Source organism: Pelobates fuscus, chromosome 2, assembly GCF_036172605.1.
Source record: "Pelobates fuscus isolate aPelFus1 chromosome 2, aPelFus1.pri, whole genome shotgun sequence".
NCBI lineage: Eukaryota > Metazoa > Chordata > Amphibia > Anura > Pelobatidae > Pelobates > Pelobates fuscus.
Window position 1 is genome coordinate 396,806,459 of NC_086318.1, and position 16,068 is coordinate 396,822,526.

General features: G+C 42.6%; 1 protein-coding gene across 2 annotated transcripts in view; it reads left to right on the forward strand.

The window, feature by feature from the left end:
* Positions 1-16,068, forward strand: part of KCNH1 (potassium voltage-gated channel subfamily H member 1) — a 476,905-nt gene that overhangs the window by 63,695 nt on the left and 397,142 nt on the right. For both annotated transcript variants that reach the window (XM_063443862.1, XM_063443863.1), the window contains one exon: positions 8,098-8,216. In XM_063443862.1, the coding sequence (XP_063299932.1) occupies positions 8,098-8,216 (119 nt within the window). The remainder of the gene's footprint in view (positions 1-8,097; positions 8,217-16,068) is intronic.

Here is a 16,068-nt window from a genome sequence, read left to right on the forward strand (position 1 = left end):
AGGCCAAAATAGCCTTTCTGGAAAAATTCTCCAAGTCACCTATGGTTCTGGTCACCTGTGCTTTAACTTTAAATTGAATGAATTTGTTGAGCAAAGGGCTCTTGCTATGCTATGCACCCGGAAAGTGTCTTCGGCAGATATATTTACACATAAAATCCATCTCTTTATTTTATTGTTTGCATGCTCTCTGCTGATGCACTTTTTAAATTGGATCTGCACAGATTTGCTATTGCATAAAACTATGATGCTTGTTCAATCCAACATTAATGAAAGCGTGACATACATTCTGATATGTACTAGACCAGCTATAACGCCAAGGTTTGACACCTCTGCTTTAAGCTAATGACGCATGCAGTGAAAATGGTCTGGATAGTCATAGGTCACGTGAAAGTGCCGGAAGGAACTGATTAAAAGCTTCGAACCATTAATATGGAAACATTTCCTGTAAAATATTAATGATATAGAACAATAACTATAATTTTCAATTTAAAGTCTAATTACTGCTCAGTGGAAGTAAAAAATGATGATGTAATGTGCAAACTCCAACATTATGATATAGAAAAATAGAAACATAGAAACATAGAATGTGACGGCAGATAAGAACCATTCGGTCCATCTAGTCTGCCCAATATTCTAAATACTTTCATTAGTCCCTGGCCTTATCTTATAGTTAGGATAGCCTTATGCCTATCCCACGCATGCTTAAACTCCTTCACTGTGCTAACATCTACCACCTCAGCTGGAAGGCTATTCCATGCATCCACTACCCTCTCAGTAAAGTAATACTTCCTGATATTATTTTTAAACCTTTGCTCCTCTAATTTAAGACTATGTCCTCTTGTTGTGGTAATTTTTCTTCTTTTAAATATAGCCTCCTCCTTTACTGTGTTGTTTCCCTTTATGTATTTAAATGTTTCTATCATATCCCCCCGTCTCGTCTTTCCTCCAAGCTATACATGTTAAGTTCCTTTAACCTTTCCTGGTAAGTTTTATCCTGCAATCCATGAACCAGTTTAGTAGCCCTTCTCTGAACGCTCTCTAAAGTATCAATATCCTTCTGGAGATACGGTCTCCAGTACTGTGTACAGTACTCCAAGTGAGGTCTCACCAGTGTTCTGTACAATGGCATGAGCACTTCCCTCTTTCTACTGCTAATACCTCTCCCTATACAGCCAAGCATTCTGCTAGCATTTCCTGCTGCTCTATTACATTGCCTGCCTACCTTTAAGTCATCAGAAATAATCACACCTAAATCCCTTTCCTCAGATCTTGAGGTTAGGACTCTATCAAATATTCTGTACTCTGCCCTTGGGTTTTTACGTCCAAGACGCATTATCTTACACTTATCCACATTAAATGTCAGTTGCCACAGCTCTGACCATTTTTCTAGTTTACCTAAATCATTTGCCATTTGCCTGGAACATCAACCCTATTACATATCTTAGTATCATCAGCAAAAAGACATACCTTACCATCAAGACCTTCTGCAATATCACTAATAAAAATATTAAAGACAATGGGTCCAAGTACAGATCCCTGAGGTACCCCACTAGTGACAAGCCCATGCTTCGAATGTACTCCATTGACTACAACCCTCTGTTGCCTGTCACTCAGCCACTGCCTTACCCATTCAACAATATTGGAATCCAAACGTAGAAATTGCAGTTTTTTGATAAGCCTTCTATGTGCAACAGTCAGGGCCGGATTAACATAGGGGCTGATGGAGCTGCAGCTCCAGGCCCAGGCCCATGGAATAGGCCCATTGAAAAAAAAAAAAAAAAAATTTTTTTTTTTACATTTTTTTTTTTTTTTTTTTTTTTACACACACACTACTCTTAGGTTTGCCACCTGACTGGCATTTTACTGGCACAGACGGTATTTGAGACTGCCTGGCCGTGCCGGTATTGCAGTAATACTGGCAATACAAATGCAGGTATTTTTCTCAGAATAAGTGGAGATTACTCTGCAATACCAGCACCGGCCAGTAGGGGTCACTGTGTGTGGAGAGAGGCAGGGATAGGAAGTTACAGCATATCCCCATAGACATATAATACCTAGACGCCGCATTGACCTCGGGGGGCCATGAAATGCGGGCACCCGGTGTGGTATTATATGTCTATATATTAGGACTTCTGTCCCTAATTTTTTAAATTTACTTTGCCTTAGTGACAAATCTCACTTTAGTAAATAGTGATGTGATTGTTTGATTTCTCCTATTCTCTTCATGCTATCTCCATGCGGACTTCAAAGTGCAAAAGACAGAGCTCACAATAATAAAGAGTTGTAGATATCTACATTTTATTTTGCACTGTTCCAAAATCCATATTAGTTAAAAATAGGTGAAAAGTAAATACATTACAAATCAGGCAAAGATCCAGTCCCAGTTTAAAACATGTATATTAAGATGATAGATTGTGGGGTTAGTTCACTAAACTTATAATTTTAGCAAACCTAAATCCAAATGCAACGCATAGTTTCAATCTGGAAATTCAAATAATTTCAATGTATTGAGTAAACTCAGTCGATAACGTAAATAACCACAGAGGTCTTAAAGCAGCAAATGTCAGTTAATTTTATTTAATATCCCAGGATTAAACATCATGCTACTGGATCTATACACCCTCCAGGTGGATTTTAAGACTAACCATGTTTACTTTCAGGACCTTGCTCTGCAGATCATAGACATATATATTCTATATATGTCTATGCTACAGATCACACTGTGACCGATCCAAGATGGCGGCCCCGCAGCTCATCAGCGCTAATAGGAAGTAGCAGTCAATGCGGCGTCTAGTATTTTATGTCTATGCATATCCCTGCCTCTCTGTACTACTCACTGATCCGTGGGGACCAGCAACACAGCACAGAGTCCAGAAAGCAGCTCTACAGCTCAGATAAGTGAGGGATGGGGGGGAAAGGCAGCAGGGACACATGGGGACACTGAGACACTAGGGGACACATGTGGACACTGAGACACATGTGGACACTGAGACACTAGGGAACATATGGGGACACTGAGACACTAGGAGACACATGGGGACACAGACACTAGGACACATGGGGACACAGACACTGGGAGACCTGGGAACACTGAGACACTTGGGGACACTGAGAGACATGGGGATGCTGAGACACATGGGGACGCTGTTTCTCCCAGTGTCCCCCATCCAGTGTCTCAGTGTCCCCAAGTCTCCCAGTGTCTGTGTCCCATGTCTCTGTGTGCCTAGTGTCACCATGTCTAAGTCCACAACTGTCCCCTAGTCTCCCAGTGTCCCCTAGTCTCCCAGTGTCCCCTAGTCTCCCAGTGTCCCCTAGTCTCCCAGTGTCCCATAGTCTCCCAGTGTCTGTGTTCCCATGTCTCTGTGTCCCTAGTGTCTTAATGTCCCCATGTCCCCCAGTGTCTGTGTCCCTAGTGTCTGTGTCCCCATTTCTCCCAGTTTCCCTAAATGTCTGTGTCCCCATGTCTCCCAGTGTCCCCGGGTCTCTGTGTCCCCGGTCTCTCAGTGTCCCCAGGTCTCAGTGTCCCCATGTCTCTCAGTGTTCTAGTGACATGGGGACCCACTGAGAAACTGGGAGAAATTGGGACACTGAGACACTGGGAGACTAGGTGACTGGGCGACATGGGGACACTGACACTGTGATACATAGGGACACTGAGAGACTTGCGAGACTGAGACACTGGGAGCAATCCATCTATACAGCAGAATCAAACTGTGAGTAGTTTGTTGGTGATTTTACAGAATTTTCTCTGATGTCACTCCTTGTGATTATACAAAGGATTAAGGCTGGTATTTTGTTCCAAGAAAGGTGGCAACCTTAACTACTCTTCACATACTCTTGCTTAAAGTAGCACTATAGGGTCAGGAACGCAATCATGTATTTCTGACCCAATTATGTTAAAACCACCACCCTGCCCCCTTCTTGCCTCCCTAAGTATAGTAAAATATAACTTGTATTCAAGTCTGCAGCTGCTAGCTCTGCCTCTGAACTGACTGTCTGCTGACATCATCAGAAGTGGTGGTCTGAGCAAATTACAATACTTCCCCATAGGATTGTCTGAGACTGTCAACTAGGCAGATCAGGGGCAGAGCCAGCACAAGTCATAGCCCTGGCCAATCAGCATCTCCACATAAAGATAAATTTAATCAATGCATCTCTATGAGGAAAGTTCAGTGTCTGCATGCCGAGGGTGGAGACACTGAATGGCAGTGCTGCACACTAGGCAGTACTGCCCCAGGAAGCACCTCTAGCAGCCATCTAAGGAGTGGCCAGTGGAGTTATTTTCTCTGAAAAGACAGTGTTAGTATATAGTGTCCCTTTAAGTTTGGAAGCTTAAGAGGGATGTATGGGAACAAAACTTGTGTGGACTGACTGACAATAAAATTAGTTTAGGTAATGCAGACGTTGGTCTCTCTAACACTGTGGCATGTCCCCATTCATCTACACTCACTACATACACCTTTTATCTGTCTCAGACTATATACCAGGAACTTCTGCCTTCTAGTAAGAAGGTAAGGAGACAAGTGGACCAGCGAGTGCTAGGGCACAGTCCTTAGAAAGCATTGAGTGAGCGCATCATTAGACGCATTTATGTCAAGCTCAGGGTGCTGCCTGCATAGTATGCCCTTAGTTGGACAGCCTGCATGATTGGCGGGCAGCCTGACATGCATTCATGCCAGGCTGTCCTTCAAATTCTTTGGACAGACATGCCCCCTTTTTGGGCATGTTCTCCCCTTTTGGCAGGTCTGGTCACGTGATTCGCACCAGTGGCCACCCTTTTACCCCGCCCATTGACTGCCTGCTTCACTGGACACTGCTGTTAAGGGTTATGGGTTTAATTAAAAGATGAAAGATATAAATTAGAGAGAGATTAGCATAGAGTATGTGTTTTCTTATAGCTGCATCCTATGAGTTACCCTCCAGCACCATCTCCATCAGATACATGACGCTTGGGAGGTATGATTGTTTTAATATTTTTGGTAGATAAGATTCCGTAATTAGGCCCATCATAATTGTCGCACCAGGCCCAGTGTGCTCTTAATCCGGCCCTGCTCCCAACTACCTTTTTTGTGAATGGACACAACATTCGCTAACTTCCAATCTTCTGGGACTACTCCTGTTAACAATGATTGGTTAAATAAATCTGTTAATGGTTTTGCTAGTACACCACTAAGCTCTTTTAATAACTTTGGGTGTATTTTATCAGGTCCCATTGACGTATTTATCTTTACTTTTGACAGTTGAAATAGAACCTGTCCTTTTTCCTAACTGAGGTCCCTTTCCTTCATTTTCATCTATAAATACTGAACAAAATTATTCATTGAGGCAGTCAGCTAGACCTTTATCTTCTTCTACATACCTTCCTTCTTTTGTTTTTAATCTAACTAATCCTTGTTTTCCTTTTCTCTTCTCATTTATGTATCTAAAAAATGTTTTGTCCCCTTTTTTTACTGACTGTGCTATTTTCTCTTCTGTGTGTGATTTGGAAGCTCTTATAACTTGCTTAGCCTCTTTCTGCCTAATCTTATAGATCATTCTGTCTTCCTCACTCTGGTTTTTTTTTTATAATTACTAAATGCTAACTTTTAGTTTTTTACTCTTTTGGCCACATCTGCGGAGTACCACAGTGGTTTCTTGAATTTTTTGCTTTTACTGACAAGCCTAATGCAATTTTCTGTTGCCTTCACCAGTGCAACTTTTAAATAATCCCATTTATCTTGGACTCCATTTAAATTGCTCCAGTCTGATAATGACTCCTTTACACATATTCTAATTTTAGAAAAGTCAGTTTTTCTAAAGTCTAAAACTTTTGTTTTGTGTGGTGTGACATCTAAGTATTTTTTAAATCACTACGCATAAGATTTTAGGCTTAAAGGAACACTCCAATATTACAAATTATTATGTTTATTTGTAACACCGGAATATAACTTTTCTATTTTAGATTAAGGCCCTCTACCTCTACCAGTGAGACTGTCTTCTCACAGAAGTTCAGTTCTACCTCATAGAAAAGTATTTGGACACAGGGCACACACATGTCAATTTCTCTGATCCACTGCCAATGTTTCACATAGAGAAGCATTGAAAAGAATGCTTCTGTCTAAGAAACCCTCACTTGGTTGACAGATGAGGATGTTATGTTACCAAGGAGGGGGCATGCTCCTAGATGCGGACTGCAGGACCAGCTAATTGCTCTCAGCCAAGGAGATGTCTGCATCTTTTTGCTTAGCTCAGAAAGAGAGGCGGGGATGGCACTTAGCGGGAGCCAGGTAAAAAGTCAAACTACCCTGTAGTGGTTATGGTACATGGAGTGTTCCTTTAATATAGTTTCTAGTCACAGTGTACCCAGTGGAATGTAATTGCAAACTCTTTGGATCAGACTAGATGATATAAATTATGATCTTTATTGTATTGGATTTTTACTTAAACGGCTGTCTATAGTATTATTGTGAAACTGAATCTTTTTTAATACTAAACAGTGACATTTGTTCTGTTTGTCTTGTGTATTACACATGGGTTTTCCAAACAAAACCACGTGGAACACGTTTTCCTCTGCCAATCTGTGACGTGATGGTTATTTAGAAACAGGCTTTTTGCACTTTGTATCTGCTGTTTTAATTAGATCCCAAAACTGGACTGTACTTGTAGAAAGTATTTGGATGGCAGTTCCCTTTCATTTTGTTCCAAGCCAGCAATATTCATTTATTCTCGATAAGAAAGAATAATGCAATGTTGTGTAGAAGTTAATAAAACCCCAGTTTATTAATCTGCGATTCCTCCAGTTAAAAAAAGAAAAAGTTACCTGCGCTCTCTCCTTAATCCCTATGTATATTTAGACAAATGGAGGTCATTTAATTGCTCCAATGGCCATTGGAGGGAATGCCCGCCTACCAACGTCAAGGCAGACCCCCCTAAGCGGGTCCTAACACTGACCCTTCAGCCTGCTTACTTGAGCTTCTGGCAAAGATATCTCTAATGAGACAGAGAGGGGTATTTTCTATATACACCCCTATACTTATTAACCCTTAATAGGGAACACATGGGATGGGCGTCAGCATTGTAACCAGGCCGTGTGATACAAAGTAAATACAAATACAAAAAGAGAAGTCCTGCACTCACTCCCATCACTACTGGGCCAGCAGCAATGACTACAATACACATCAGCCCCAATATATAGTAAAAACCAAAGAAAAGAAAAGGTTACCTGCGCTATCTCCTTAATCCCTATGTATATTTAGACAAATGCAGTGGTGTATCCTGGTTTTGTGCTGCCCTAAGCTTGGAACTCTATTTTTTTTTAACCAGAAATACTCTATGACTGATTATTTAATGGCTACCAATATAGAAATTAGCCCTAAGTTGTTACATACATTCATATTTTTTAATAGATATGATTTTTTTTTTAACTTGGCCCTAAAATCTATTTTCTCCATTGCGCATTTTAGTCAGGTGCATGTTTATCATACAAATAACAAGGAAACATTGGATCTAGATTGAGATTTCATTTCCGTCTTGCTTAAATAAATGCCTCCTTCAGTAGACGTATTGTTAAAGATTGTCCTGTGCATTGGGTTCAGACAGATGCACAGAACAGCAATCAGAGCATGCACATTTGAAGGTTACGTGTTCCGTGCTGACTCGCCTCTCCATCAGCTAATGCGTTCTTTCATCGGCAGACATCTCAGTCATGAATAAAGCAGAGTGTGTCTCCATAGCAGAGTTTATTTTGGTATAAAACAGAGCTTTACAAAAATGTAATTAAAAAAAAATAATTTTTTTTTTGGTTTAGAATAACTATTTACAAATCTTACTTTTCAATCTTTTAAATCCTTACCCTTATAATTAGGGAACCCACAATTTTTTTTCTCTTTTCTCTTCAGTCTATAGGAGGTAGTATTAAATTGCACTGTATTAGTTTATAGGTGTGTTTTGAAACTTTCCTTGCTGTGTAATGACATTTAAAACATTTGTTTTACCGTAAATATTAGAATAAAATATTAACTTCTGGATATTGTACAGGCAGTTCTTAAAATATCTAAATGAATGTTGTCCATTAAAGGATGTATTTCCTTGTGTAATTCTTACTTTTGTTTGTACAAGGATGGGGAAAACTAGCAAGATTGACAAGAGCATTGACAAGCAGCCGTGGGGTCCTACAACAGCTCGCACCAACCGTCCACAAAGGAGAAAATGTTCATAAACACTCACGACTTGCGGAGGTAAGGACCACATTGAATGAGGGTGTATGAGACTTTAACTGTTTACAGGACAAGTTAGACTTACAGGAGAAAAAATGTGGAGTTTGCGCAGTACCTATCTATCTGTCTCTGGAGTGGACCTCTGGATTCCCACTCTAGCTCTGGGAAGCCACTCAATGTCTAGACTGCTGCTCTGTCTCTAGAGTACCACACTGGCTCTGAGGAGCTTCTCTGTCTCTAGAGTACCACTCTGGCTCTGAGGAGCTGCTCTGTCTCTAGAGTACCACTCTGGCTCTGAGGAGCTGCTCTGTCTCTAGAGTACCACTCTGGCTCTGAGGAGCTTCTCTGTCTCTAGAGTGCTGCTAGGTGGCTGGAGTGCCGATGTATCTGTGGGATGGTGCTTTATATCTGGAGTGCCACTCTGTCTCCTGAAAGCTGTACCAGAGATCCAAAAAAGCCAAAACAGTAACTTCTTGGTGGTATTTTTGCATAATTCCTCCCATGGATTAAATCCAGTCCTGTGTAGATAAAGGTGGTTTACTGTAAACATGACAAAAACCTACTTATTCGTTGACTCAATAATAGGAAGGAACAGAGCAAACAAAGCACCACGAAAACTATTTGTGATAGGTGTAATTTCTGCTGTGAGAAAGCCTTTCCATCTTGGAGATGTCTGAACACTGCTGGGGCACAAATTCTATCCCGACACGGATATGATTATATTAAAACCAACGCACCAATGTCACGTCTAACCTGTAAACTAGACTTTTGGATAATGTACCAACACAAACACAGAGCTACATCGTTAAAAAAAATAAAGAAAATAAGCAAAAATACGTTTCTAACAGACACTGTTACTAAAAGGCTCAGCTCAGCCGTCTTTGGGAACTATTAAGTATTGAGGGGTTATGAATATATAAATAGCAGAATACTATCATGCAATCAATGGTTACATTCATTCTTAATGGAATTCCCCTCTATGAATTTATGGCCCATGCAGTCAGCAATGAATCCCCAGCTAAGCTAAACAACGAAAGAACTGGCTTTATTGAAAGATAGATAAAAAGGCTTTAGTTAATGTACTGTAATGTGTGATATTCTGGGGCCGGTGCATTTTCACTGTAGATGGACACATTTTTATTTATTTTTAAAGTATGAATCTAAAGAAGCCGCAGTGATCATTTCTCAGTAAGTGACATTCCATAAGCATAGTTTAATGTTTAAATGTCACTTCAGTTGATTTACCTCTGTTACCCCCGTGAATTTCGAGAATTTGTCTTGTAGTGTTTGATGGGCCTTGTCTACTGAAGGAGATTCCATTAATGCAGAAAAGTGCCGGCAGAATGACATGTGTTTAGGCCTCAAAGGATTTTCATATACTAGCTTCTGTCAATCCTAACCTATTCCTGCATGTTTAAACAGAACCTTAAATGTGCTAGCCAGAGATATATCTTTACATGAAATTGGGTAATATTTTCATAGGGATGAGGTTTAGCCTTTTAACACCTCCGTTGCCAAAGAGGCTGTTTTCACGATAAGTTACTCAAGACCCAGAGAATAGACAAGAGAAAGGCACATAAAAAAAAAAAAGGGAAAATAGTCAAGATGAAGAGTTTACGGGTTTGGCTGTTTTGGCCTAAAATATGCAATTGCCTTTTCAGTTCCGCTCAGTTCCTGATATAGCGAATACACCCCAACACAATAAAGAAACCAGTTATTATGAGAACACTGAAAGGGGCCTTTTGGCTAGTCCCACTCAGATACCTAACACGTTTTAGCTCAGTTGTGCAATTACAGAGAGAATCCGTATTATTTGCATATCAGACTGATCCCATCTAAAAGGTCAGTCTAGACTTATAATGGCAGCAAGTTCCTTCTACGAGAGATCCAGCAACACCACATGATTATTTCAGCCTTCGTTGGACATCATCAGTGAGGTGTAGCTGATATCCCTCTATGCACAGTGAATGAGGGGTCAACGTTTGGAGTGCACTTTGATCTTTAGGTGACTCCAAGTAAATACATTTAAGTAAAATACCGGTAACAGAATATATGATAATACTAGGAAGGAACAAAATGGGATGCTTTAATAGAGTACCATATGAGTTGGGTGAATTGTACTGGGGATGGACAGGAACTATAGTCTGTGTAATAACTGTGGGGCATTGGCAGGCGTGATATCTACTGGTGAAAAGGCAGTGGATTTCAATTAAGTGATGCAAGGCAATGGGGAGTGAATAGGCACAGGGGAGAAATTCTAAGTGAGTGACATGACATCGCCCTTCATTCCCCTTTGAGAAGACGATGGACACTGTTACACCCATCTGGTCAGATCTCATCCCTGTTCCCTCACCTGTCTCTCTCTATTATGATCCATTTAAGGTGCAAGGAAAGGCAGTCATATCCATTAATTGAAACAGTTTTGTCTCTCAAATGCTTAATTGCCACGTTTACAACCAAGCAGTTCTAAATGATAATGGAACATTAGCATTCCTCCTTGGTACTGTACATGCTGTGAGAGAGCCTAAACTACTAGGCAGCTTTAATATCTGCTCTCCCATCCTCACTGTACCACCAGTCCCCGGGACTAAGTTTTTCCGCAAACCGTGATGCAGACATTCAGTGACTGAACCCATTTTCTTGTACACTGAAATCTCCAAGGAAAACTGACAGGTTATCTAATCCTACATGGATTTAAAACAGCCTTTGTTTTTCTACATGTCAGCTTCCCTCTCCGGTGGGATTGTAAGACAGGTGCAAGAGCTGTGTCTGTCTACTCATGTCCGCATTGGATAGACTTTCTGTGCCCCAGGTGACACTCTCACTTTAGATTTCTGTCTGACACGTTGAGAGAGGGACCCTTTTTGCTTCTCATGTGCTTCATTTATCTAGAGCGATGCTTACCCAGTATTTTTTGCAGTGTCGTTTCGGTTTGCTCTCCTACCTGTCTGCTAAGTGTTAACATATTTCTGATAACCTTTAACACATATTATAATGTTAATCTATAGCAATCTGTTCCTGTTCCCAGTTTATATCTTGTGATTTTTTTCACAAGTAAAAACACAGTAACATAGAAACACCGCATATGGACTTAAACGTAACAACTTGCCCTTTCTAGAAGTCTCAAACGGGTTTTCGTTCACTCGTGGCGTTACAGATGGAAGCTGTGCAATAAGAGTGAGACTGATCACACCCACAGGAATAGCCCATAACTAAAATGTCAGCCAGATCTATTCTACATAAGCAATTTAGCACCATCTCACACAAATAGGCACATCTGATGTCCCCACATTTGACACAGAACAGCAACCTGTGCTGCTTGTGCAATGAGCTCTCACCACACCAGGAAGTCACTCAGTCAAACATGCCCACTCAGCAGCACTGCTGGACTCATCCTATGAGCAATGCTTTATTGACACATCAAGGATTTCTGGGAGTTTATTCTTTAGCTTTGAGCTATAGAACACCAACAGTAGAACAACAGCTCTTGACATTATTATTATTTTGTTATTTATATAGCGCCATCAGATTCTGTAGCGCTGACATCATGTATAGTTGAATTTTTGGACCGAAAAGGATAAATTGAAGGTTTGTATGTAGGTGTACAAATAGTAGGCTTATACAGCAAAACTAATTAAAAAAACAACCAAACAAAAAAAAAACCTTAAGATTAATTTGTACTTGTACTTTTTTTGCAGAACTTCATGATCTAACAATTTTGCAATTTTAAAGAAGCTGAACCTTAAAATGATTTCTCAGCTCTAACACATGAACAACATGTGTGCTCTAAAACCTGCTGCAAAATGTGATCACCAAACTTAGGCTGTTCTGCATTTAACACACTACAACTATCATCACCCTCTGACACGCCGTGATTAGTGGTATTTGTAGTTGAGGATGACTGATTAATCTTTCTTTTTAATAACCTGTTTTGCTCTCGGAACATGATTATAGCATTGTAAACCGCGGTCTTCCAGCTGTACTGAAATGGTTAATAACAGGCCATGCCAGAAATCAATACTCTCCATTCACATTATAAATGATACATTAGGCAATCAATCTCCTGACTCATTGGGCTGGATTTTAGTAAGCCGTGTAAGCACTGGTATAAGGACTGTTTTCACAGACCCTTACAAATCAAACTCATTTTTCTGGGATTATTAAAGGAACATTATAGAGTTAGGAACACAAAACGGTATTCCTAACACTATAGTGTCCCTCTGCTTCCACGGTTTCTTCCCCTCATGTCATGAAAGAGCTAGAAACCCTTTGTTACTTACCCAATTCCAGCAGATTACCTCGGCACTGAATTGGGATTCTCCTTCTATGACGTCAGCCGATGGGGAGGATCTAATGCACATGCACGGTGAGCACCATAAGCATCGTACACGCATTAAGGCTTCCCATACAAAAGCATTGAATCAATGATATTGGGCTTTTCAAGATGATCAATGTCCTCATGTAAAGCATGATTACAGCCAGCGCCGTTTCACAGAGTAAAACTTCTTCAAACACCAGAAAGTGCTTCTAGTGGCTGTCTGGAAGGCATGCCATTAGAGAAGGAGTTATATATTTTATAATAGAAAAGTGGAAAAGAAAAAAAGATATATAACATCCAGAGGGAAAAATTTTATATAAGGAAAACAAAGTTGTCTTTTACTGTAGAAAGCAAGATGTTCTAGGTTCAATCCTTCCAATTATAAAAATGGTCTAGTAGTTGTAAATTTCCTCAACAATGGAAGACGTTTATAGGTTCCACTGGGGAGGTCACAAACCAAAGATTACGCACCTATATAGAAAAATGAATACATAAAGGTCTAGTGTATGAAAACATGTCTGTAACGATATGCGGTATAACCGTCCACGACATCCGTTGGTATCTTCAGGAAATCCACAGTCAGAGTAGAAAAGCAAGGCAATATTCCCAATCCTCCCAATAACCGGACGAAACACAGTTTGGGAGTCAACTAACTCGGTTTATTCACAAGCAGCGTATTTATACAGTTCCCCATGCAAGGGGTTTCCACACAGATCATCCAGGGGATTTCTCCCAACATGCATTGTGACTTTCCCAACAGGCATTGCGACACGAGAGGGATACTCCCACTAAAATGGACGATTAAGTGGATTATCCCCTCGTGTAGCAAAACCGACAATTGACTCTAAAATCCATAATTCACATAATATTCGGTACTTTGGAATAATCGAACGTTCGGTAGATAGCTGGGGTCGGAGCGCACACTTTGTGAGAATACCGCTCTGATCCCAGCTGAATTGACCGAACGCCGCACATAATACATTTAAACATGAAAGTTGGTTTAAAAGTACCGAATAAATACGGGACATATAATGTACCGAACGCGGAACTCCCGAACACTCTGGAAACCCAGCGGGGCTCGGATCATCGAGTAGCCGTTTTCAAGTCCAGGCTCTCGACGACCGAACACCGCTGCAGAGACAAAGGATCCAAGATGGCCGACCGCCGCATGGTCGGTAGTGGATCGACGGCCACCTAGGAGAGCCCTTAATTACCGATTGCAACAATGTTGCAATCGGTTACTTGGTACCACACGACTTGGGAGTGTGTGGTCGACCTGGGGAGCCCGTATTCGTACGGCGAATGGCCAGGATAGCCGTGTTTTCGTCGTATGAATGCTGGTACGCTGGCAGCGTACGGCTGCCAGCGTACGAACGGCCATAGCACAATACATACACATTTAACGGAACACATCATACAGTCAGCCTACGGACAACCTATACTGCATATAGTCCAGAAGTGGCTAGATTTGCCACAATGCTCCCCCAGAACCAAGCCGGCATACACAGTCTGATCCCAACGGATCGGCTTGGGGATGTCCGGGAGAGTACTCACAGATCACTTTTCGAGTTCAGTCTGTCTGGATAACCCGTCAGCGTTACCGTTTTGTTTTCCGGGCCGATAGTGAATGGTAAAGTCAAAGGGCTGCAGCGCCAAACTCCAGCGCAGCAGCCGGGCATTGTCCCCAGATACACGGTTCAGCCACACCAACGGGTTGTGATCTGTGAGTAAGGAAAAAGGTTGTCCGTACAAATATGGCTGTAACTTTTTGAGGGCCCACACCACGGCCAGGCATTCTTTCTCGATGGCAGCGTAGCTCACTTCACGCGGTAGTAACTTGCGGCTTAGGTAAGCTACGGGGTGTTCTCCGCCATCGGCTCCCACTTGGCTCAGTACTGCTCCCAATCCAAACATTGAAGCGTCTGTGTGAACAAGAAATCTTTTAGTTGGATCAGGAGCAGTCAACACAGGAGCATTAGTTAGAGCTGTTTTGAGTTGCTGGAATGCCTGCTCACACTCTGGGGCCCAGACAACCTGTCGGGGAAGGTTCTTTTTAGTCAAGTCCGTCAGGGGTTTGGCCAGGGTGCTATAGTCTGGAACAAACTTCCGGTAGTAGCCGGCCGTCCCTAAAAACGCCAGCACCTGAGTCTTAGTCCTGGGGGTAGGCCACTTTGCTACGGCCTCAATCTTGGCTGGCTCGGGTTTCTGCTGCCCACACCCTACTCGGTGTCCCAGATACTGCACCTCAGCCATACCTATGTGGCACTTGCTAGGCTTTAACGTTAACCCAGCCTCCCCAATACGATCTAGGATCGCCCCTATGTGGTGTAGGTGATCCTCCCAGGTCTGGCTAAAGATGGCTATGTCATCTAGATAGGCACAGGCATACTCTTGGAACCCGTCCAGTAGCCGATCTACCATCCGCTGAAAGGTAGCCGGAGCGTTTTTCATTCCGAAGGGCATGACCTTGAAATGGTACAGGCCAAACGGAGTGACAAACGCCGACTTGGGGACGGCGTCATCGGCTAGTGGAATTTGCCAGTATCCCTTACACAAATCAATGGTAGTGAGATACTGGCCCCGTGCCATCTTATCTAACAGCTCGTCTATCCGGGGCATCGGGTAGGCATCAGACACCGTTTTGTCATTTAGCCTCCGGTAGTCGACACAGAACCGAGTGGTGCCATCCTTTTTCGGTACTAGGACTACCGGCGATGCCCAGGGGCTATCGGAGGGTTCGATAACCCCTAGCTGTAACATCTCATCTAGCTCGGCTTTCATATGGGTACGGACGGATTCCGGAACCCTATATGGAGCCTGTCTCATAGGTAGCTGTCCCAGGGTGTCTACTCGGTGAGTGGCTAGCGGAGTGTAACCAGGTAAATTGGAGAAGGTAGCCCCTTTGGCTTCGATCAGCGCTTGTACCTGGGCACGCTCATGGGCGCTTAGCCGCTCCCCCAGCTGAACTCCCTGGGAGGGCTCTATCGGTGCCTCGGGTTCTAGTAGGTCAGGTAAGGGTAGGTTCTCCTGATCCTCTAAGGAGGAGGCGCAGATGGCCGTCACATCCTCGATCCTCTCATGATAGGGTTTGAGCAGGTTCACGTGGAGCATGCGTCTCTTCCCTACCCCTGAGCAGGGGCCGATCACATAGGTAGTGTCGCATCGCTGCTCCACTACCTGGTATGGGCCTTGCCAGATGGCCTGCAGCTTGTCTGTGCGGACAGGTTTTAAAATTAAAACCTTCTGTCCCACCTGAAAGCTGCGGTCTCGGGCTCCTCTATCGTACCAGCGTCGCTGTCGTTGCTGGGCCGCCTGGAGGTTGGTGTGTACAGCCTGAGTGAGCGCCTCCAGACGGTCCCTGAATTCCAGGACGTATGATATGATAGGGGTCTCGTTGGTAGTACTCTCTCCCTCCCAATGTTCCCTAATTAAGTTCAAGGGTCCCCGCACCCTCCTCCCAAATAGTAATTCAAACGGGGAGAATCCGGTCGACTCCTGGGGAACCTCTCTATAAGCAAAGAGTAGGTGAGGTAGAAACCTCTCCCAGTCTTTGTG